Here is a 25618-nt window from a genome sequence, read left to right on the forward strand (position 1 = left end):
TGAAAGTTATACTTGAAGCTATTGTAGTAGAATGCGCCTCGGGACTGATATTCAGACTCTCAAACTTTTACAGTTCTTTCCTGATCTACCACTTGCGGGGGTTCCTTTTAAAGCTCTTGGTGTGAGAAAACTTTCACAGGCTTAGTTTTTCGAAATTCGAAAATTCTATTTTCCTCCATAGAGTTAACACAGGGATGGCGGCCATTTTGAATTTTAAATGTATACACATTACACTGTAGGACTGAGTTTGTAAGATGTTTGAAACATATCTTTGGTTTATTTATCACTGAATTTGTAAAAGAAAGGTTTGTCAAGTTCGACAGGTTTTGATAACAGCAGACTCTGAAAAGAGTTGTCGACTAAACAGTACCAGTATTTATGTTATCAACATGAAGACGTTAAAATGCTAGTTATGTTTTTTCTCTCAGGGCTGCACCTGAAGTGATCGAAAGTGATGTGTATTCCCAAGCATCGGACGTATTCAGTTTCGGCGTTGTCTCCTTTGAAGTATTCAATGTTTACAACCTTGGAGCTAACTTCAACCGAGTGGCGGCGCTGCCTTACTCGCACTTGAAGTCGGACCAGGTAGGCAGGTTGAGGTCAAGGTATCTGCTTTGACCTGACATCGCTTGGCATATGTAACAACATGAGTTTCATGCCTTGCTATACGACAAATACGTTGCTTTTTGGACAAAGGAACAAGTAAGATAAGTGACACTAGACGGAAGTAAGTTTGAGAAGTATACAACATTGTCTTGGTTAAAAGAAAGACGTTGCACGAGCAATTTAAAGAAAGGTTCTATTTTTTCTTACGTTTTTGCAGATTTTGGATTTCCTCAGACACCGAGAAACCTTGTTCCAGCCTAAATTCTGTCCAGACTGGTGCTTCTTGGTGATGAAGAAATGCTGGCATTTGGAGAGCATACGAAGGCCAACGTTTGCAGAAATTGTTGAAGTTTTCCGATCGCTAGATGGGTGAGTATGAAACCCTTTCTCCGCAATAGTATTTACTGAAATGTGTCATTGCCAATGCAAGTGAGTACTGTATCACTTTATAAATACTCTTACCAAGATATTTCCTATTCTTTACCCTGACTGATTATTCGTAGCAAGTTTTCCCACCTTTAAATAGAACACGCGTCGGGGACAGATATTCAGACTCTCAAATTTTCAAAAGTCGTTTCTGATCTCAGTACTACTTGTAGGGGCTCATTTTAAAGCTTTATAAAAACTTTAATCGCCTTAGTTTTTCGACAATCCAAAATTTATTTTTCCCACATTGAGTTAACACAGGAATGGCGGCCGTTTTGAATTTCTGATAGGATAATTTGTTTCGCTAGTTCTAAAATTTACACGGTGACCCCCGATTTTTATTGTTGATTTGGTGAGAGAATGGTTGAAAGTTCCATTTAGGAAAGTTTGAGCAAAAGTTTAAGTCTTTCACATGCGAGGGGCATACTAAATTACCGATTTACAATGATCTGCTTCAAACCAAACGATGTTGGTCCGAAAAGTCGATTCCAATATTCAAATCTCTACGCTTACACATTGAGTCTTAACAGACAACTTTGAAGCAGCGAGTATAGTAGGCCCCGGAAGGAAGGAAATATTATCATTAATAAAATTATGATTCGGGTTCTTTAAGTTACACATCACCTCTTTCTTTCTGTCTATTATTGTTTTCAATCTCCAGGACGCAATGGAACTGCCCGTTGCTCAGTAGATTTAAGAAAAACGAGTTGCACATCGAAAATATGTACCAGTATATCCCTGAGAGGCCCCTCCCGCCGATACCGCCAGGCCCATCCCGTGTTGCGCACGTCCTGGAGAAAGGAGATGAGAAATTTTACAACAAGGGATCTATAAAACAACAGTCCTCGCGGTGCAGTGATCCGGGCAATCCCTACGCAAGCCTGCCAACAAGGCTGAAACTGAGCACCAGTTCCCGACACAGCCAGGAAAACACAGACGGCAACTCTCTGAACAGTGCCTCATCTCATTTGATGGCGTCATCAGATACAGGATTCAAGTCAAACCCACTGTATGAAAACAGTGAAGGCATAGTTGCAAACGAATTCAGCAAACGTCAAAATTATCTTACAAATTTAGCTCTACAACGTCAACAAGACCGAAGATCGCAGAAACCCGAAGAATTGTCATATGCAAACCAGTACTCGCCATCATTACGTGAGAGAAGATATCGTGTAAATTCCTCCCCGGAACTACCGGATGACAGACGATTTTGGCAAAATTCTTCCAGATTTGATGACGTTTGTTACCTATCGAACACCGTTCAAACACAACCGACGGTGATGCCACCTCTACATACGTCTGCACTTGACGACACAGGACGTCCCGAACTTCCACCTCGCCCGCAGCCTAAAGTTTCTGACGGATCTGAAAGTAGAGGATGGAGGAAGAAACTCACCTGGTTTAAAATGATTCGGGGTAAACGAAATCGCGGCGGCGATTATTCTGCAAAACGTTGCCAATCCATGCTTGAACTATCACAGATAGATCATGGAGCTAATGACAATGCATCAAGCTGCGATACGGTCAGCACAGCTGTAGCCGATGATTTCATGTACTAGATGCTCCCACGGTTATCTAAAATTTTTCATTTACACACACACACACATATAATACACACGTATATGTATGTATATATATATATATATATATATATATATATATTGTATGTATGTCCATTGTGTTTTTTACCCTCATATATCAGACATTTACTCCCAAGTTTTCCATGTAGTAAAGAACATTTCGTTAGGTGACACCACTTGTTTCAGAGCATAGGCTTAGAGTTACAGCGGATAGAAGTTGACACAGCTAAAAAGTGGATGCCCGGAAGTTTTAAACTATTAGAAATTTTCACAAGTGAAACCATGGGGCGTATTGGGAATATTATGTTATGTAGTGTATCTTTGAAGGGTTTGGCAATAATTATTCAATAATGATGCCATATTTGACTGTTTACATATGCAAGGTCAAAGGTCATCACTTGCAAGAACTATACTGCCCATTAGTTTCATTAAACAGAATCTGAGTACTTTTGCAAAAAATCTGCGAACTTGCAGCTGATGACCTTGACCCCTTTAAAATGCAACCTGTTAAATGAAAGTTTATGCCAAGAAAACTTGTGTACTCCAGTTAAATTCAGTTTAATCTGTATGTCTTCAATTAAATTGACTGTTGGTTTCATTAACTCAACGGTATATTTTCATTTTTTCCGTTTTGGCAAACATGTACAAATTCCGATTTTTGTCACTTGTAATTTGTGTTGAAGTGCGATGCGAGAATTGTGTGCAATACGCAATGGTATTGCTAAATTCTAAACCGGACTGGAATTCAGTCATCCGGGATAACATTGGAAATGCTGAACACTTCAGTTACAGACATGATTTTGGAGTAGAAAAAGGAACCGTTTTATAGAACCGTACACTAAAATAGTGTGAATAGTTACAGCAAGGAAGCTTAAAAGGGAGGGTGTCATCAGAACTGCGCTCAAAGGTTGTGTGGGACCCATACGACCAATGTTAACACTGTATCGTTCGTTGACGATTGATGAAATTAAAACACGCTTGTTATAGAGTACATTGAAAACTTTGAAAGGAAAAGCTATGTTTACGCTATGCATCTGGATATCGTGCGTGAATGCATTGCTTGTAAACAAGAAAGTCGCACTAGCGCAGTTCCGACGATCCCATCCCATTAGGTAAATCTAGATTTTAAAGATTATATATTTCCACTCAGAAGGCTTTTTTATTATCTTTTACCTGTGACCTTTGACCAAAGAGTTTAAGTGTCTTGAGGCACCAATGAGGTGGTTGTTGTGGGAAGAAATTCCAATTTGGAAAAGTTTTGGAGGACGAATTTACCTGCTTATCTAAAACTGCCTTAGTAGTTTTATCAACAGATAGAATCATAGAATCATAGACACTGTTAAGCTGTTGTAACAGAGCTTATTATTACCCCTGTATTTCCAAATCTTGCCGAAATATAGTGAAGAATTTATGTACAGTGAATGTTATCAGATTGACAATTATTTAACCTTTCTGCGAGACATTATTTGTATAAAGCCTTTTCCACCACTAAGAAGAATACCCGACTTAAGTTAACCAAATGTACAATAAAATTTATGACTATTGACTACTTTGTAACTTCACTTGGTTAACCAATAAGGGAGCATTCATTGAAAGCCTCTAAGGGGGCAGTGGAAATGCAAAGCAAAGTACATTTAAAAATTGTCCATAAATTGAGTGAAATAGTCAACAGAGATTTCAAATAAACAACACACAGGTCCAAGAGAATGAGAAAGGTATTTTATAGTGATTATGTTCTAGTTAGTAAATTGTAAAATTACCAAGTATGCGATGGAAGATCAGATTTTGTTATTTTTAAGGACTAATATCATCATTCTGTCGTCTTTTGTCAGTAATTTTTTTCACACAGGACGTAAACCCTTTGTGAGGGTGAATTTACAAACAAACTAACATACCTGCCTGCTATAAAGGCATTACTTATTTACTTGGATTTAATTTTTTTCAATTTTTGCTGATAGATGAAATAAACTAAATTTAATCACAGTACAAAACAAAAATTCACAAGAGGATTCTATCGTTTTACCGGTAAATCTGTAAATTTATATCCAAGAGAAAAATATCATACATATCAAACTTTATTTTATAGTGTATTGACAACAGATAGAATCACAGACACTGTGATCATGCTGTAAGAAACACATCAGTATTCTCCAATTTTGTCCAACAATTGATGAATTAACCCTTTGAGTACTGCAGTTTTTCCCATCAAAATTTTAGTGCAACATTTTGCCAATTTTTATGAAATTTTCAGTAATTTTTTAAATAATTTTGGATCAAATGGACATCACATTTTATGGGCAAAAGATTTTTATCAAAATTTTGGCAAAAATCTATAAAAATTAACAGAGGTATATTTTATAAATACAACAAAAATTGACTTTGGCGCTCAAAGGGTTAATGTAGAGTGAATGTTATTACATTGTTTGTGTAACCATTTTATGGGAAATTTATTAGGAGATGTTTGTATTTGCCTCAAGGGATTGCTATCACCTGCCGTAAGTTAACCAGATTTACAGTACAAATAAAATTTGTCAGTACCTGTTTACTATTTTGTGACTCCAGTGGGTTAACCAATAGGAAGAAACCTTTGATAGCCTCAGCGAAAATGTACAGTATAGTGTCTCACAAAAAATGATATGTTTGGTCAGCCAATGGAAATTTTTAAAAGTATGAATTACAGAGTCCAAGTGAATAAAAGATGTTTTTTTACACTGGCTACTGCTTCATTTGTAAACTAGAATTATCTGCAAATGTCATGTCATATATTTATAAACCCTTTGCTTATACACAGTCACATGTTTCTTTTTCTATTTATTGACTTACATTGCTGTTACACAGGTAGGGTTAGAGTCAGTGGGTAGAATTCATGAACAGAAAAATTTTAATACAGATTGTGAAAGTCACAGTTTTTCCTTGCGAACACTTTTGAAAGGACACTATTTTATGTCATTTTGAAAACCCCAGCCCTCCCTCCCTGTAATTTCTATCCAGTCCCTTGGTGTAGTAACCTGGTCACCTACATGTAGGACACACATATCACAGGTAACCACTTCATGCCTATAGAATCCCATTGAAGCCCGAATGGTGATCTATCAGTGAAGATGGATCGATAAAATAAGTTGGAGTGACAATGAATGTGTTTGGCTTAAGGTGGAATGCGCCTCAGGGACAGAAATTCGGATTCTCAAAATCTTTTCAATTCTTTTCTGATCTACTACTTGTGGGGGTTGAGTTTAAAGCTCTTGGCACAAGGAAACTTTTCACCTTCTTAGTTTATCGAAAATTGTATTTTTCTCCATAGTGTTGATACAGGGATGGCGGTAATTTGTTTCTCTAGTACCAATATTTGCACACTGCCCCCGATTTTTATTCTTGAGTTTGAAAGAGAATTGTTGAAAGATTCCTTGAGGAAAGTTTGAGTAAAAGCAGAAGTCTTGCACTTTCGAGGCGCATACTACCTTAAACTGCAGAACATGAATCATGGCCTGTGGCACTTGCTTACCCGAAATGATTGCCATTGAAAGTTATGACTATATTCAGTGTAAGTTGTGATATAATTGAGAGAGGATGTGTTATTTTATTATTTAACCATTCGAGTGCTGTAATGTTTTACCACCAAAATTTCAGTGCAACATTTTGCCACTTTTTATAAATTTTCTGTAATTTTTTTGATAATTTTGGACCAAAGGATATCACATTCAAAAAACTGAAAAAAATCGACTTGGGTATATTTTATAAAAGCAACAAAAATTGACTTCGGTGCTCAAAGGGCTAATGTCTTCACTAAATCAAAACATTTTTCGTAAAATAAATATGACAGACTTTCATCTCAGAATGATTTTGTGTGTATTTTTATTTCAAAATATAGATTATATTATTTAAATTAGCATTACAATTTACACAGTATGTACAACATACAAATTACATTCCAAATGTATGTTGTTTACAAAATCTTCATTATTAATTTTGTACAGACAAATGAAGTAAAAGAAATTCTAGATACAGAAATGGATCATTACTCAATCAAAACTCAGCTCATCAAACTGATGATTCTGCCAAGATTATGACAATGACAGCAAAAATTGTTTGTATGAACATAAAAGTGATGATGATTATTAAAAGGAACCCAGTCCTATACCTACAAAGCCAGTCTGTGATTTTTCCTTGGTGGCCACACAAACAGTTTGGTCCCAGACAATGAATAGTGCTAGAAATTTTACATCAGTACACATGTCTGAAAAAACTCTTTTACCATACTGCATGTGAATACCTGCAGATTTGCTGTGACTAAATAAAGTTTACAATCATACCCTTTGGTCGAATCAGGTTTCTATCTGATACTATTACAATCAGACACAGGTAATGACGCATTAAAGATTCTGCATCATGCATATCCTATCTAAATCTTGACCACAAGGAGCTGATAGCGAAAGTTATTTATATCACTGAATGTGTTTTATATACACAAAAATTCAAAGTGCATCTACCAGAATCAATCAAAAGTTGGATTACACACATGTATATAGGAATGCTTTATTTTTTCCCAGATTCAGCGAAAGACTTACCCTTTCACCCCAATTTCCCTGTCTAGAGGTCCAACTTTACCATAGAAAACAATGGGAATGGTTCAAACCATGGTGGTGAGAGGGTTACGGCAAAGCTGAAGAACACTGGGCCCATACTAAACAATTTCACAATTCAACGTAACCCTAGAGGGTCCCATCAACTGTAGGGAGCCCCTAGGAATATGTTTATGTGAGAGAGAATGGTCCACATGTTCTGTAGGTGCACGAACACAAAATTGATGGAATCGTTTTCTTTATAATTAAAAATCCTATTTTACATAATCAAGTTTGAATGAAGTTGTCACAAAATGACAGGCAAAACATCCAAGAAGCTTCCTAAGCTCTTTCATTCTTTGTAGCTACAATTGGAAAATGAAATTTGACAAGATTTGCGTACGACATTGTTCTTCATTTTATCGGTGTTCTGCTGTCAATTGAATTCAATAAGTGAGTGGTTGCCACACACCCCTGAACATCTTCACTCCAATAAACCTTCTCCTAGTTATCGCACAATGCGTTGCAGTGGCTATATCAGACGCGATATATACACTCAAAGCTACAAAAACATACCAATTTGTGTTGTACAACGGATAGTTATAGAAGATTGAAACAAATTTACAATGCCAAATAATGCCCTGTGTATATTTTAACCATCAGTGACAAAAATATAGATCAGGGTGTAATCTGCAGCAATGGAGTTCTATGAGTAACATACCCTATGTATACTCTACGGCTAAAAGTTCTATGAATAATGTACACTTTATATACCCTAGTGTGCACTGCATCATGGAACCCGTAAAAGAACTATTTATCACTCTCTACAGAGGTCTAAACTCTCAATAGAAACAGCTGGTGAACAATGATGGGTTATGTTATTAACCCTTTCACCACCATGGTATGGCCCAAACCCATTGTTATAAGTGGTAAGTGTGGACCTGTTTACAGAGAATTGGGGGTGAACAGGTTAAAGCACCAGTACTTACAAGTTTTGAGTTTTCCCCAGCATTTTCCTCATGTGTATTAGCTGATATTTCCTGGTCTGTTCCCTAAAACATGTTGGAGCTAAATGCCTGTGGAGTGATACAACAGCTTGCATTTGTGTTGGGTGGATTGTTGACTGTAGAATTTCGAACTTGACACCAGTTCCATCACTGGCGATATCAATGCAAGCTATGCATGTACAAGAGTCAACAAAAGTCAGTACTCCATATGGAAACACCATCACTGTGTTTGATATTAAGAACAAATACACAGACAGAAGAATTTACATAACTTAAAGGACTGGGGCTACGATCAAGTGCACAATAAAGAATGGAGACATACATCGTTCTCTAGAACGGGAAAAATGAATATTGAATACTAACTGGTTACAGTAATTTACATTTTCCATAAAAATGTGAAACTAATTTGTCAGATTTGTTTGCATTTCACAAATTATTTCATTGAAGTTTCATTTCGAGTGTTATCTGCAGCTTGAACGAGATGAGTACATTCAATGATTTTGGAGAAGTCTCAGAACGAGTTACATCTGAAATAAATACAACGTTTTAATACAAAACCATGAAGAATTTCAGTCTTGAAATGTACAAGTATTAAGTTCATCGTGCTAGGATTCAATCCCACGGCTTTCTGGGTCCCCTTTGAGGACCATGCTTATGCATGAAATCAAGAGATTTCTATCCTTTCACTCAAGTAACTTTGATGAATATCAAACCTTGCCATGGAAATCAATAGGGCTGTACCAACATTTGATGGTTGACCTGTTCAACCTAGATTGCCAGTGAGCAGGTCCACACCCAACATTGATTACAACAGGTTTGGGCCAAACCATGGTGGTGAAAAGGTTAAAATGTCAAATCAAAGAGAGGGGGGAATGAGCAATTTGAAACGTTGGTGAGCATCGCTGCATCTTTCCATTGATCCTTCCCTGTTACAATTCATCTCACCGGGACAGCAGCAGAGGATTTCACACACACATTCTCATCAATTCCATCATGACTCCATTCCCATCTCCCTTTTCACTTGTTTCAGAGCCTGATCAAATGTCAGTTTGGGCTTACGGTGTCTCTGAAGGTACTGGTGGGGAAAAAAGGACAAAAACAAGAGAACAAGTTATGGACAAATGCTGCCTCTGTGATTACTTCACTACATCTTCTGTTTTTCTTGTCTATATGTGATGATATAGCTCTAGAAGACTGGTACTTTTATTTCAAATTATTTCATCATCAGTGCTAAACTAGAGCCTGTTGTATACAAAAAAATAGTGACAACATCACTGTTCGCTCCCATATAGTTATCAAAACAAGTTAACAATTGTATGAAACATGGACATACATGTACAGACAGACTGACATACACAGACTGGCACAGAGTGATGACATTGACCCCAAGTGTGCCTTGGCCCATGGAGAGTGATAAAGATATAACAAACAGCTGAATGTAATGATAAAATAGTTAAGTATAGGCCTATACAGGCACTGAGAGTGAATATGTTACAGCAATTTGATTAGTTTCTTTTCCTTTTCTACTTCTGTGATAATCTTTCAGACAATCAATCTGCAAGGCAGTTTATGTATTGACAAATATGTTATCTTTTACAAGCACACAGTAAACTGTTCTTGATTTTTCATTTACAATATTTGACATGGACTGAAATACATAACATGCAACCAATGTTTACACTTTGCCCATACACCAGATACATGGAGAAATTTCAACATAAAATCATTACTCAGAAAACCCTATACAGGGAAAAGTAAACATTGTTTTCTTCCAGAACAGCTGGTGCATCCACATCTGGAGCAACTTACAAACTTAACCAAGTACACAAGGATGATGACACAAGAGATAAAGTTAAACTGTGGTGAACTTGACTATTCCTTTCAAATCCTTATCTAACTTGACATCTTAACAATACCGTCAATGACGCTGTACCTTCTCTAATGTGTGGCCAGGTCAGGTAATTGGTTGTTGGCATGGAGTTGTTGGTAAATAGTTGATGATGTAGGGGCATGAGGTGGGATATGGACCCAAAGAACCCAAAAGATGATTAAATACATCAATCAAAAAAATTCTAAGCTACAGTATAAACTGCCTAAAGATAGTTCAATGTGGAAAAAAGTTAAACAATTCAGAAATAAGAATTAACAGTCCAAAATAGTAATGACGCACTTCCTTACTGACCTGAGTGCATGTGAAATACACAACCTGGCATCTGTAAATTAAATGTATACCAAGTGATCATTTTCCAGTCACTTTTAACTGTTTTTAATGGATTTTCCAAAGAGTCCTGTGGAAATGATGAAAAACGCTTATCTGGTCTTGTGTTTGTATAACCTCATGGCTGATAATTGTCATAGTATTGAAAAAAAATTGAAAGTGAAGAAATTACTGTTTTTAATAGGCATATTTTCCTTGAAATACATGACCATGTAAATTTCTTTTCAAAAAATAATTTAATTTGTGACCAAAGGATTTTTATTCTTTGAGTTTACAAATTCAAACATTGCAATTTGTTCAATCATCTTGTGCAGTGCAAAATTTATAAAATGACTGAAAAACAAAACAAAAATGGCAGAATTACAGTCTTTGTGATGTAAAATTATGGGTTGACATCACGATAACTGTTAATCTGTTTGAAGTACTAATATACTATAATTTAAAAAAGAAAAGTTCATGCAGAAACGGTAAAATATATTGTCAGCAATGTGGTGTTAATTTTGACTTTACATCAAAATATGCCTTTGCTGGATACCAAATATATAGGGCGAAATATCAGCCATGTTCAGCAAAATCCACACAACAGCATTGACCCTTTCTAATTTGATTTGATTTGCTTATGTTATCCTTGTATGACAGTCAGTACAATATGGAACTTGAACACAGCACAGCGAATAAGTATGCTGTAAATGAAATGGTGTGGCTGCATCCACATGCAGCAATAGGAGTGCCTTTGTCTCTCACCCCTCATTTCCAACCTGTCCCATCCCTGAAAAAATAGTTTGGTCTTATATTTATAATGTTAATAATTTCTGTATTTGTTAAAATGTGCGCATCTCAAAAACTTTTGATCATAAACATTTTCATTGTTTTTTATAGCTGACCAATCAGTTAACCTATTTATTTTGAATATTTGCGCATTTTTTCCTCAGTATTTGACATTTTCTGAATACCTTCTTATTCAGTTTGTCATTTTCTAAAAGTTTAAATGCTCCATTGTGTGGTCAAGCTTTCCACAAGCATCAAATGTGGTACTTCACATAGGAGGGTCTGCCTCTAGAGGGCGGGCATCATGAACACTCCTGTGTTTGTTGGTTAATTCCTCCACGTAAACTTCTGATTGTACTGTAAACATTGAACATGGCCGACGTCCGATTTTCCTGTCTAAAACTTTCACTCATTTTCGTTCATATGACTCTGAAACTCCAGGAAACGATTGGGAAGAAAGGGTTATCTTGAAATATTGAGGTACTCGCTGATATTTTGCAAAATTAAATGAGAAAAAATGCAAGGAAAATGCCGACAGGCTTACACAATAACAGTTTTCAGACTCGGAGGCATATGATCATCTCTGCAGATTATGCAACAGGCCCAGATCACGTGAGGCCATGAGGGGATATCCACGCAACTCAGTACCAAACACTAGCGCTCACAGAGTGAGCAAACACAAAGTGAGTACCCCTAACGTCAGCTCAGTAGTCTGTAATAGATTGTAGTCAACTAAGAAACCTTGGAGAAAGGCTTAACACTGTGGCTATGCCGCTAAGTCCCTTTTGATTTTTGTCACAGCTCAAAATCGTTCTCCCACACCTCAACCTGAGCCATGAACACCCCCACCAGTTTATGATATGACCCATCACAAGGCATGACGTCAACGGATCTTGACAGACGGAAGTCTTGACAGACGGAAGTAGAAGTTGACACCAGCATACTGGTTTTCAACTCTAATACCTTCTCTGTCTATAAATAGACACGAGAAGGTAAAAAAATACACTGCATGGTTAATTACGCACAAAAATACATGGGGTGGACCATTTGATGAGGGATGGTGTCTGGAAGATCGGTGAGGTACATCATCTTTTTTATCCGATCCATTGTACATTCTTTTTTCCCCACTCTCCCACCTTTTCTTTTTATCAAACCTTCTCTGGCTGAATTTTTTATTGGCATTTGTTTGGAATTTTTTCAAAATCTGCCAGGATTTTTTTACCGCATTTCAACACCAAATAAAGTTAACCATATCAAATGCTTACTAAATCACCACATTATATACTCTTAATTCCAGTAGGTATAAAATTACCAAAAAAAATCTTAAAAATACAAAATGAAAGATATCCCAGTAAAACTGACAGTTTCGCAAAGTTGCCCCAAAAATTCAAAATTCTGGATTTCAACTTAATTTCAATATATCTTATTAACAAAAACCCTAAGAACCAATTTACTAAATATCAAAGCAATCAGACTTATAAATTTTGAGAAACAAATTTTTTGACCAAAAATGAGAAAAATTGCCCCCAAAATACAAAATTGCAGATTTCATCCTAATTTTAAATATATCTCATTAACATAAACCCTAGGAACCTGTACACTAGATATCAAAGCTACCAGATCACAAGTTTTAGGAGAAAAATTTTTTGACCAAAAAAGGCAAAAATTGCCCCCAAAATAAAAAAAAAATTGCCAGTTTCAACATACCTTCAATACATTATATTGAGATTAATCTTAGATACCTATACCAAATATCAAAGCTATCAAATCAGTAGTTTTTGGATAAAATTTTTTATCAAAATTGGAAAATTGCCCAAATTTACAAATATGACAATATCAATACATTTTGCACAAGCATGACTGAGGTCATTCTGAGGAACATGAATATGAAGTTTCATAGCAATCAGACGAGCGATTTCAGAGAACAAGATTTTTTGACTAAAAACTGAAAAAATACCCTAAAATACAAACATGCAAATTTCATCCCAATTTTTGCACACATATTTAGAATACCTAAAGAAATCTGCATACCAAGTTTCAACCAAATCTGACCAATGCTTACTGAGTTTTAGCCATTTGCAGGATTTTTCCTTTTTTCCCCTCATTTGCATATTTTTGGCACTGACATGTTCATTTGAATAATTCACATCTCCACCCCTAGGTGCACCTGTACACCAAATACTAAGACAGTAGGTGCTACGGTTTAGGAGTTTTTGATGTGGACGGACATACATACATACATACATACATACATACATACATACATACATACAGACGACATTTTTCCACCTTATACGAATACCTCCCATTTGCATATATACATAGCATATTATATACAAAAACAAAACTAATGTATCAAATCCAACACACTGAATAAGAGGCAAACTGTCATGTGACCTGCATCCTGAAATCTGAATTTGATGCAATGTATATGGCTCTTTCTTGAATGCACACCTATCTATCTTCATCTCTATAAACAAGCATCAATACATGTACATATATTTTTCTGTTTTTCTGTGTGTACATACATGTATTATGTCTGCTTCTATGTATGCTCATCCCTACTATATGTGTGTGTATGTACCGTATGTATGCATGCATGTATGTATGTATGTATGTATGTATGTATGTATGTATGTATCTATGTATGTATCTATGTATGTATACACACATGTACACGCATGTATGTATGTATGTGTATGTGTACATGTATGTGCATATATGTATGTATGTATGCATATGTAATATGTATGTACTGTATGTACGTACATTGTATGTATGTATGTTTGAGTGTAATATTCTCTCAACTTACCTCTTTTGTCTCTTCCAGCGTCACATACTGGTATGAGTTGTCCACAGCTGCTGAGTAACTCTGATACATCTGCCTGGCATTCTGAATAAACTGTTGGGTGATCTGTATCTGTGCCCGCAGCATGTCATTGAGAGCTAACACTGAAGGGCTGTATGTTGTCAGTGCTGGGGGAGAATGAACCAAAAACACCACCGTTACTTTTGTAAATCTTGTGGGTTTTTTGATGTGATTACCTTTTTCAAACGATAGATAAGTTAATGTACTACTGCTGAAAGTTAATAGATTTTCTTTGAATGTTTGGCAAGATGTAAAACAGCAGTACCTTTGCTTGAGATATAATAGATTTTCATTGCAACTGCGATACAACAAAGTACATATACATGATTCTAGTGTTTCCCAACATGCCATATGTTCAGTAAAATGTATTGTGAAACACATGCTACATTAACATGTATTGCTGGAGTATGGTAGTTCCCATTAAAGTGGACCCCCATTAGATTAATCTGCCAACACGGTGATGTTTTGTTTCAAGTCATGGCGTAACTGATTTTGCAATAGCTTTATGTTCTTGCAAATTGCACATGACAGAAAGCGGACTCACCTTCAACGGCATCAGGGCTGATCACGTGGCTGGCAATTGGGTTTGGATCAACATACTGCAGGCCCAGTGATGGTCCTAGCACTGCAGAACCAGCATCTGTAGGGTGAACAAAAAACAAGGTTTTCCTTCTCACTGTATAATCACTAAATTCCAAAAGAATGATAATGTGTACATGTCCACGTACATATTTCAGGAAAACAGGTTGCAATGAAATAGTATGTCATGATACATGCACTTAAATGGAGAGAGAGAGAGAGAGAGAGAGAGAGAGAGAGAGAGAGAGAGAGAGAGAGAGAGAGAGAGAGAGAGAGAGAGATGCTACAGTAGTAGATGAGGAAAGTGTCTCTCAAAAGTTGGTGGTTAGGTAAAGTCTGGATATTTTTGAAGCTACGCCAACAGATAGCAATGGAATGTTTTCATTTTGAACAACATGGGCACATAAAATTGATGTATGAGAAACTTTCAATCGGTAATTAAAGGTCTCAAAAGCCTAGGCAATCTGAAGTTCTTGAGGCGAACAAAAAATCTGCATGATGTGAAGGTTGTTGTGGCAAATAGATTATACCTCTTCTCCATTGATAGGCCAGTACATCATCAGCTTGAATTGCTACATCCTTGGTCCGGTGATCTTTCTTCCTAGTCTTTCTCTTTTGAGGAGTTGTGCTTCTTGTGACGGTACGTGACTCTGTGTAGGACGTAAAGCTTTCGCTGTAGCTGACGCTCTCAGAGTCATCCTCCGGCAAATCAATGGTAACATCAGAATCAGTCTGATGGAACGACGACTCAAAGTCGTCGCTGTATGTGGAGTGTCTCGACTTCCGCCAAGCTGCTCGGCGACTTTCCGGAGACTTGCGTCCCCTCGGGGAGCCCGTGCGGTCAGTTTCAAAATTGTCGGAATAGGACCGCTCTGAAGCACTTTCAAAATCGCGGGTGTAAGTGTCCTCTGATTGTCCACTGAAACTCTTGTGAAGTCTTCCAGTGCGCGGTGTGCTCAGGATGCTCTGAGTTTTGATTTCAGAAGCTGTCCGCTGCGTCAAAATCTCGCTCTCTATCTCACTCGCCTGGTCAATCGACTTCAGATCCTCGGCATCGACACACTGACCTGTCGCTTTATGGATCTCTCCTTGCTAGACTGCCGTGTTGGTTTCACCTTGCTGACTCTCCTGTGCTCCATGGTGTCGGTATCGGACCGTTCGTCTGGACTGATCATCCTCGGTGTTGGATCAAATCGCACTTCAGGTTCAGGGGTAGTGGCATGAAGCTGCTCAATACCAAGTACATGGACACCTAAAGAAATGTTCAAAATGTTGATTATTGCCCAAACTCATCCAACAGCACATCAAGCACTAGAAACCTTAAGCACCAAGGTCAATTTTTGTCGCCTTTGTAAAACATACTGTAGTCAATTTTTTTTCAGATTTTTGCCAAAATTTTGACCAAAACTTGTTGCTAATGAAATGTCATGTCCATTTAATCCAAAATTATCAAAAAATGACAGAATAATTCACAAAAATCAGTCCAATGTTACTATTAAAATTTTGATGGAAAATTTACAGCACTCAAAGAGTTAAAGAATATTGTAGGAGACAGAAAACTAATGTAAGGATATGTAGATATTTGGAGTTCGGTAGATTTAACCCTTGACCTTTTCTACCTTCAACAAGTCATCGTTGATGACACAGTCCCCACTTTGTTAATGGGTGCTTTGATTACAGGTCATCAGAGAGGATAGAGTCCTCTTCATTAGGTCTGTGATAAAAATACTTTTGAATAAATTCGCTTGATACATGTCTGAGTTGTAGTTCAGGACATGAAAAAATCATAATAAAATGGCCACATGGCCATAATGGATCGAATCACAATACGGTAGGTTAATGTCCTTGTACCAACTTTGATTAAAATTGTTTGAAATATGCCTGAGTTATGGCTTTGTACATGAAAAAATCATAACAAAATGGCTGCACAGCAGCCATATTGGATCGTATCACAAAACAAATTAACATGCATATGTATGACATTGGTCAATCTCCTTGTACCAACTTTGAATAAATTTGCTTGATACATGTCTGAGTTATGGTTCTGGACATGATGGCCGCACGGCGGCCATATTGGATCGTATCACAAAAAAAATTGATATGCATAGCAATGACATTGGTCAATGTCCTTGTACCAACTTTGAATAAAATCTGTAGAAACATGCCTGAGTTATGGCTCTGTACATGAAAAAATCGTAATAAAATGGCCGCCTGGCGGCCATATTGGATCGTATCACAAAACAAATTGATGTGCATATGTATGACATAGGTCAATGTCCTTGTACCAAGTTTGAATATAATCGGTTGAGATATGCCTGAGTTATGGCTCTGTACATGAAAAAACCGTGACAAAATGGCCGCACGGCGGCCATATTGGATCGTATCACAAAAAGAATTGACGTGCATATCTATGACATCGGTCAATGTCCTTGTACCAACTTTGAATAAAATCAGTTGAAACATGCCTGAATTATGGCTCTGTACATGAAAAAATCGTAATAAAATGGCCGCCTGGCAGCCATATTGGATCGTATCACAAAACAAATCGACGTGCATCTGTATGACATATGAAGTAATCCTTGTACCAAGTTTGAATGAAATCGTTTCAGGCATCTCTGAGATATCTGCGTGAACGGACGGACGGACGCACGCACGCACGGACATGACCAAACCTTTAAGTCCCCCCGGACGGTGTCCGTGGGGACTAACAAAACTGTGGCACAGTCTTGTCCTGATAACCTTTCGGTAAAATTTTCTTATTATGCGGCTCTAAAACACAACACATAAGTTCAAGTAACCATTAATACAGGGCATTTCTTGTCCTATTGACTTGTACTTTGAATTTCATATTCTTTATGCTTTTAACTATTATCCAAGAAACAAACATGTAAAGCTATATTTGATACAATACTTGAGAACATACTAGCCCTGCTGAACAGCATCAGACTTCAATCAAAACAGGCAATTTGTCACAGTAAATGACCTGATTTGAATCTTATCTGAAAAACAGTAAATTACTGTATCCTGTTAGTATATATTTTGCAACCTGACCACTGAACACTGTCCGAGGAAGTACATTCTCTCATACAGGGTAGATTGCGCCTTGGGGACAGATATTTGGACTCTAAAACTTTTACAATACTCTTTTTGATTTACCACTTGCAGGGGTTCATTTTTGAAGTTCATGGAGTAACCACAGTGTTCACTGGCTTATTTTGTGTTAAACCAGAAAACTTACATTTTTCCCTTTGGAGTAATCACAGGGATGGCAGCCATTTTGAATTTGGAGTGTGGGTAAATATTCGGTGATCTGTTTCTCTAGAATTTGCACCGTCATCCCTGATTTCTACGCTTGATTTCAAAAGGGAATATATTAACTTAATTAAAAATTTCCTTCCAGAAAGCTTGAGCAAAAGTCTTTCAATATTGAGGTGTGTTCTACTCTAAAACAGGTTTTTTATCAGTTTTATTTTTAAACAGGCTGATTTACTGGAAGCAAGCTTCAAAGAAGAATAAAAGACTAACATCACCTTAATTGTCCATGTAAACAAGCACTAATGTGAGAATCAGAGACTGAGGAATGCGGTGCTAGTTAAGACTATTTCCTTTGAGTCAGCCCTATACGTGTAACAATACACGCAAACTGATAAAGGGCCAGTACTGCTAACTTTTGGTGATTTTTTTCATTATTTTTATTTTGCATGTCAATTGCAAGTTGTTATTCTAAAAGAATGTTGAAATGCGCACTATTTAGCTTGTCAACATAGTGTCTGTATGTGTAACATGCACTTTTATTGTTTATATTTGAATTCTAGTCCAGACAAGAATTCAATTGTCAACAATAACAACACAGTTTACAAATGCACAGTCTGAATGACAAGCTGAATACTGTGCATATCACATCCTTTTGGAAGTAGAACTATAAATTATGGTTGACATTAAAAGTCAAAATAGTGAAAAAAGTCACCGAAAGTTAGCATTATTTCTTGAGTCAAAGAAAGCACTCAATAGTCAGTGGCATGATGTTGAATTGGCGTGGACTGCACACTGGTCTTAATCCAAACAGGAAAACCAACCTGCAAATGTCTCCTCTGAGACAGTAGATTCATAGACACTTGCTTCATGATTAACTTCCATTTCCTCGATGACACTGGCTATAGACTCACTGCCAACTGAATCCTTTCGGGTTTTTCTCAGCATCAGTGGTGGACTCGGTGTTCGCCTCTTCAGTATAGGACTCGGTGTTCTACCTCCTCTGGATGGCGACTTACTCTTGTCTCTAGAGGGCGATCTGCTCTTGCTTCTCTTCCCAGCTTTTGACTGCGTGGGAAGTTTGAAATATTTATCATTGTAAATTTTGCCTCTTGTAAATTAGCTGTAAACATTTGTTCAAATTCTACTTGGGAAAACTTTCACCATACCCCTTCCAAAATCACAAAAAAGGTTATGGATAATGTATTTTTTTAAAGTATAGATTTGCCGAAAACTCAGAAAGGTGGTACTTGACATTTAGTCAGTCTTGACTGTGATAAATCTATGAAAAAATTGGATTAATTTTTACAGTGATGAAATTTTTGAAACCTATCTCCTCCAGCTTTCAAATCTACACAAGCTGTAGCACACTACAGACTGGTGATGTAAGATTTGATATGTATTTTTCTATAGAATCTGTCTCTCATGTAGAGGTCTACCGATGTGTATAGAAGCAGCAGCCAATTCCACAGACTTGCATGCAGAAATACTGGAACACGTCATTTGTCTTATTTATGTTACAACTTTCACAAAAGACTGAAATCCACATTTGAAATCAGCTACTTACATCTCTTAGTGCTGAAATGCAGCGTTTCTATATGAAGTATCCTAAAAAGTAACATAGGTGAAATCTAAAACGTACCTTCGATTTGCCAGCTTGCTTAACAGGTTCCAAATCAGATATATCTCTGATGGGAGGGATTTCTGGTGAGCTAACAGGGGTCAGATTTCTCATGAATTCTTCGTCGCTATCACTAACACCAATGTTGAAAGATGCAGCTTTGGACAATGGTGGACGTTTTGAAGAATCTTTCGGAGTTGACGTGAAAGCCTTAGCTTTCTCCCTTTCAGGAGACCATGATCCTTTGCTCTCATTAATATGCTGAGGTTTCTTTTTGAGAAATCTGCTCCCGCCTTTACCGAGCTCGTCATCGCTGATGCTTGGGTCCTTCTCCGGTTTGCGGTAGAATCCGTGACTTCTCGACTCTGACTTTTGGTCAAACCGCTTTTCAAAGGCTGCAAATTTGTTGAGTGCGGACGAGGCACTGAAGTTGGCACTCTTGCTGACGTGAAGGTTTGACGCACCGCTTGGTTTTTTATTAGTAGATGACACATCCACACTTTTGTTAGTTCTTATAACATCTGTATCACTGGCCACCTTCTTTTTCTTCATAAAACGACTAGCTGAAGCACTGTATTTTGGTTTGACATCTTCACTTGATAGAGATACATCACTTATCTCAATATTTTCCTTAAAATCTGAAGATTTCTTTGCAGCGGTTTTTAAACTCAGAGTATTCAGATAAGCCTGCAAACAAACATAAAAGTCCATGATAATATATTTGCTTTAGTTTCAAATTTCTTTGACACTAATTCATACAGGGGTGCAATGGGTAAACCCATTAATCATGAGAAGAACGTGAATGTTATGAAAAATGAGTGTCATTGTTATTATTATGATTATAATCTTCAATCATTAGCATCATCGTCGTCATCATCATCACAATTATATTGACACAGATAACAGCTAAAGTACTTGACATGATTGGAGCGAGCAAGCAAGGTTCAATCATTCACCTCCATGGTTCAACGGATGCAATCTTGCCCATTCCTTGCTCATTGTTGTACATGTAATCGCATCATTGAATGAATCTCGTCTGTCTGTAAAAATTGACCGCTGAGCTTTAGAACAGAATAGTCAATGCGCGTAGTTGTGTTTCACGCGACTCAATTCTATGTGGAATGGAGATTTTATCGTTCAGCCATTTATTTTACTTTTTGAAACGAATTAAGCTACCAAAAGGTATGGTAATATCATAGCTCAAACCATTCAGGTAGCACACTACCTAATGCACTTGTGAATTCGGTAATTGTACTCCGGTCCTACTAATTACTGCCCGTCACTGCCCGTCACTGCCCGTCAGGAAATTAGCCTTCCAATTACTGTAATCAGTCGATATTTCAATACCAAAGACCACTTATATAATAGAAAGCTACAAAATAAGAGTCTGTTTTACTCCAAATGCCCGAGTCCTGTCTCAGAACTAACGTGAATATTGGAGCGCTAAGTTCTCTACTCGACGGGCAGTGATGATAGGCAGTGTTCGGACATCGATTACGATCAGCGTTGCCCCTCGTTTGCAAATCAACGTTGTTGGGGTCTGGGACGACAATTTTTAATGGTTGTATAGTAAGTAATGTTTTTGATATGAGATATCAACTGATTACAGTCGTTGAAAGGTAAATTTCCCGACGGCAGTGACGGGCAGTGGTCGGAGGTCGACGGGCAGTATGTATGGCCAATGGTGATGCATGTACGATCACACGATTAGCGTTGCTACTCGTTCGAAAATCAACATTTTTCGGATCTTGGCATATTATTTCATTCATTTTTACAAAGAGTAGTGGTCTTTGGTATTGAAATATCGACTGATTACAGTAATTGGAAGGCTAATTTCCTGACGGGCAGTGACGGGCAGTAATTAGTAGGACCCATTGTACTCTGTTGTAGAAGGTGAAGCTTACCCCAATGTCATCCTCGTCGGTTTTCTTTCCGCTGTTGACCGCGACTCGTTTTCCTTGTAATTGATTTTGTGCTCGCTGAAGAATCGATGCCGCCGAGCTTCTATTTCCAAATCTAGACATTTTAACGCCAGGTGTCTATTCTACAGGGTAAAAACGTTACCTTGACTACGACAATTCAAAGTATGACGCGACGGAGTCACCCACAGACGCCGGGCACTGGCTGCGTAGACCGTTAACTGCCCTACACGACGACTACGGTACATTTCACGGGTCGCATAGCCCAGTGTGTCCAAAACACTGGACCGAGAGCTATATCTTGAACAGACGACTTGAAAACCAACTCAAAAAGTAACTGTAAGTCGCAAGTGATACCGATCACAGAAGGTATGTATATTCACAATAAATGCGTTCGAGCAAGTTGAGACGAATACAAAAACTTCCGCCATTGGACAACCCACAATGCAAAGCGAAACTTCCTGTTATGTTTCAGTCCTTCCGGGCGACTTTGCGATTGCGAAAAAACAAACAAGCAAAGCAAAGTTTGCGATGGAAGGATTGTGGTTTCTCGAAACTGATACTCGGGTACTTAGGACGAGTACGAATGAATAAGAATACTTCCACTGCTCGTCGACATTGAGTGGTGTACAAATTGTAACACAGTTGGAGGGCTCAATTCAGTTTTACCAAGTTAGGAGGTTTCAAGAAACAACTTTTTTATCTTCGCCTGATTGAGGGCGCTATGTCGGTCGCACAAGAACCAAATTCTGGAAAGAGGGATTTTGAAGGTTGATGATAAAAAGGTATTTCAAATTCTTTTGTTGGAGTTTCAAATGATTTTCACACATTACTGGCGTCAGGAATAGTGTCTACCAGGAATTTTTGATCGAGTATTTTTATTGTCACAATCTTTCCCGATTTTCGTAATACGTTCACTGCTTCATTCCGCGCCAGAACAAATTTAAAGTATTTTGGAAATGTTGAAGGTTGTTGCTCGCGTTGTTTGTTGCTCACCATGTTGTCATTGATATGAAATTTAGACAATAATCCATCCTTTGAGATGGAAAGCTACATTTGAAATGGTGTGTCACAAAACTATAACATTTTTACTTTCATTCTGTATGGTTTTAGAAGGTAAAGTGTCGCAACAATGGCTGATGACACATCCGAACACAGGTACCCATGCGAAAAATGCCACCACGCATTTTCCGAGAGGCACAAGTTACTTCTTCACAAGTGGCTCATTCACTTTGACCCAGCAACAGAGAGCATGTACAGATGCTACAAGTGTGCCACAGACTTTCATAATCCCGAGAGTCTGCATTCTCACAGTTGTTTTAACCTCCCAACTGAAGGAGTACCCATACGGATTGTATGCTACGATGGAAATACTGATGAAGAAATGGAATGTGGTGGCAGAGAAAGCTTTGAGGATTCCACTGAATTCGAAGGAGACAGTGAAGACCAACTTTCTGAGTCATCTGATAGCAAAACAACCTCAAAGTGGAATGGGGACTGAACGAAAACAGCGTGGAAGATCATTCTCTCACTGCCGGGATGTCCATTTGCAATGAAATGTTAGCTACATGTAGTTCTACACTTGTACACCATGAGCAGAAACAAGAGGTCAAAGGTGAAGGCCTGAGAGATGATCCGGAAGACGAGTTTGAACCAAGGTGCAAAGTTTGCAACAAGCCGCTGGTCAACAATCCACGTAGTGTACGTAATCATGTCAAGGCTGCTCATCCACACATTGGCTTTAAATCAATGGAACAGGTAGTTCAACGTCGATTGCCATGCCATCGTTGCGGTAGGCGTTTCATCCTGAAGTGCCATTTGGCCACGCACGTCAGAGGTTGCCGTTATGCAGAGGGCAAAAGTTCAAAAAATAAGATCATGTTCAGTGATGAGTTTCATGCTCAACCATTGTCAGCCCCTGACAGAGACACAGGAACCCAAGAAAATAACAAGAAAAAGTTTAAAACTTCTTCTGTGAAGAGCACTACCAGTACAGACAGACGTCACACAGCAAGACGCAAGAAAGGCCGTAAGCAATGGAGAAGGAATAAATTCCCCCTACTCTATACCTGCAAAGTTTGCAGACAACCATTTGCATACAGAGGTAGCTTTGAATCACACATGAGATCAAGACATCCAGAGGAAGGCAAAGTTGTGGACATCTCACAAAAGAAAGAAGAGAAGGAGCGATCAGTCGGGCAAGACAGTAAACGGAAGAGCACTATCAGTAACACAAAGGTCGGAAATATCATTGATCGAGTGAAAGAAGCTAAGCGAGATCTTCAGGTTTGTGTACTGAGGAAGATGAGTCTGGTGGCGCTGCACAAAAAGATGCCAAGGTGCAGTGTGTGCAGAAAGACCCTAGCAGATGTGTCTGCTTTGATCACTCATCGAAGAGAGGTCCACAACATGGTACATACAAGGAAAAAAAGAAAATGCAGTCCTTCGATGAAGAAAAAGGAGACTGGTGCTTCGGGCAGAAGTCAAAGTTTGAATGCAAGGAAATGTTACACTCACAGGAGAGTGACCATAAGTCTACACAGCATCCTACTGACTACATCACAACAGGAAAGATTGAGGAACAGGAGGCCAAGCCTAATGATCAGAAGAAGCCAAAACTGATATTTACTGGTCATGTAGGGAAGAGCATAAACAGCAGTGCAACAGACAACAGAGATCATCATTCCACTGGCAACAGCAGCCAAGCAGTAACACCTGCCAAGAAAACTTTGAAGAAGAAAGAAATTCTCTGTTGTGGCCATTGTAACAAGAGCTTCTGTAACAGAGACAGCCTGGGGAATCATATTCTGATTCGACACACAAACAAAAAATACAAGTGTACCCTGTGCCCTTTTGCCACTGCCTATCCAAGTAACTTACAGTCACACTACAAAGTCAGACATTGATGATACTGATTGCATATTGTTATGTGGAGATTGGATAGGAATTAGTGATATTGCAGAAGAGTCACAGTACTTTTTTCAGCAGTATATACCTCCCCCCATAAAAAAGAAAAAGAAATGTCATTTCCATGAACATAAATATGTCAGAATCTGCATAACCAATCAACCTGTTTGATGCCATTTTACTGAGTAGAAGTTCAAAGTTTATGGCTCACAAAATATGAAAAGTACATGAAAAGCACCAGAAAGTCCCAAGATATTTTTAAGAAGAGACTTTCAACAAAATCAAGTTGAAATTAGAAGATTTTACTAAAATGAACCAAAATTGACACAGTTTATTGATCAGTATGCTAATTCACAAAGTTTGCTCTTTGATTTTTCTTTCAAAGTACCTATGCTTATTTGGAAACCTGTTCATTTTGTGATCATTACATGTAAAATGAAAATTTCAGGGTGATGTAGCCATAGGTAATGTTGTCTTCTTGCATTCTACATACAAAACCTAGATTCTGATGCTAACAATTACAAATTTATTGATTGTTATGGTTGTCCGATTTAGTTTTGCTTTCTCATGATGGTTTGCAGATCTACCAGCAATCATGAACACAAACTAACTGACATTGTATCAGGAATTTTTATTTATTTATATGTTTAAAGATGATTTCACTTCTTTGCCGGCTGTTTGGTGTGAAGTCTATTCAAGCATAAAGTAAAGCATCTTGTCAGAAGTTGAACTGAACAGAAAAGCAGCATGTACTCATAAAGTGAAGTGCCGGCTTCCATTTCCATATGAACTCCAGCCTTTGTGACTCATAACCAAACAATAGTGTATATTCATTAATGTTGAACACCTGGTATGTATCCAGTGTCATGATGAGTGTATATCTACAGCATCACAGCATATTGCCTTTCTCCCTCTATCCATCCATAGAGGTCCCACTTTACTAAAGAAAACAAAAGAATCCGACTAAACCATGGCTGTGAAAGGGGGGTTCTACATGGATTTCTGTATGTCGAGTATGTGTTTGGAAGAAATAGGTAAACTTTATGGCTACATTAATTTATACAGATTATATTGTCAAAGTGCAGTGATCTTTTTATATGGCAGTTCACATAATGAATGGCTTTTCATTGTAACATTTGACTGTAGTCATACATGTATGTATTCAGCATACATTAGCTGCAAAGGCTGAATGAAACCATTCTTGATGTAATTGTCAGTTACTTAATTTTCTACTGTCTACACTTTAAGTACACCTGCACATCTCAATCAGTTCAGTAGCAACTGATACAATTTTATCTCATGGTTAT

At 37.8% G+C, this 25618-nt stretch overlaps 3 protein-coding genes across 4 annotated transcripts in view; 2 read left to right on the top strand and 1 right to left on the bottom strand.

Annotated features, from left to right (window-relative positions):
• LOC139138649 (uncharacterized) overlaps window positions 1-5326 on the top strand; it is a 31153-nt gene extending 25827 nt beyond the window's left edge. The window contains exons 16-18 of the mRNA XM_070707129.1: window positions 429-585; window positions 824-975; window positions 1694-5326. Coding sequence (XP_070563230.1) covers window positions 429-585; window positions 824-975; window positions 1694-2591 — 1207 coding nt within the window. The 3' untranslated portion in view covers window positions 2592-5326. The remainder of the gene's footprint in view (window positions 1-428; window positions 586-823; window positions 976-1693) is intronic.
• A 1121-nt stretch (window positions 5327-6447) lies between these two features.
• On the bottom strand, window positions 6448-21853 carry LOC139138650 (serine/arginine-rich splicing factor 4-like). Of its 2 annotated transcripts, XM_070707131.1 has the most exons (8): window positions 21390-21853; window positions 19507-20172; window positions 18689-18932; window positions 15143-15864; window positions 14578-14673; window positions 13977-14140; window positions 8151-9253; window positions 6448-8058 (listed from the first exon to the last, which is right to left on the bottom strand). In XM_070707131.1, exons 1-4 carry the CDS (start codon window positions 21507-21509, stop codon window positions 15653-15655), a joined length of 1242 nt encoding a protein of 413 aa, XP_070563232.1. In that variant the 5' UTR covers window positions 21510-21853; the 3' UTR covers window positions 6448-8058; window positions 8151-9253; window positions 13977-14140; window positions 14578-14673; window positions 15143-15652. The 2 variants fall into 2 exon arrangements, with proteins under 2 accessions (XP_070563232.1, XP_070563231.1); XM_070707130.1 differs by having other exon boundaries at window positions 6448-9253.
• LOC139138651 (uncharacterized) lies at window positions 20766-24403 on the top strand. Its single transcript, XM_070707132.1, has 2 exons — window positions 20766-21054; window positions 22518-24403. The coding sequence occupies exon 2, from the start codon at window positions 22944-22946 to the stop codon at window positions 24024-24026; it is 1083 nt and encodes a 360-aa protein (XP_070563233.1). The 5' UTR covers window positions 20766-21054; window positions 22518-22943; the 3' UTR covers window positions 24027-24403.
• Window positions 24404-25618: the final 1215 nt, after the last annotated feature.

The sequence above is a fragment of the Ptychodera flava genome, chromosome 8 (genome assembly GCF_041260155.1).
Source record: "Ptychodera flava strain L36383 chromosome 8, AS_Pfla_20210202, whole genome shotgun sequence".
Lineage (NCBI taxonomy): Eukaryota > Metazoa > Hemichordata > Enteropneusta > Ptychoderidae > Ptychodera > Ptychodera flava.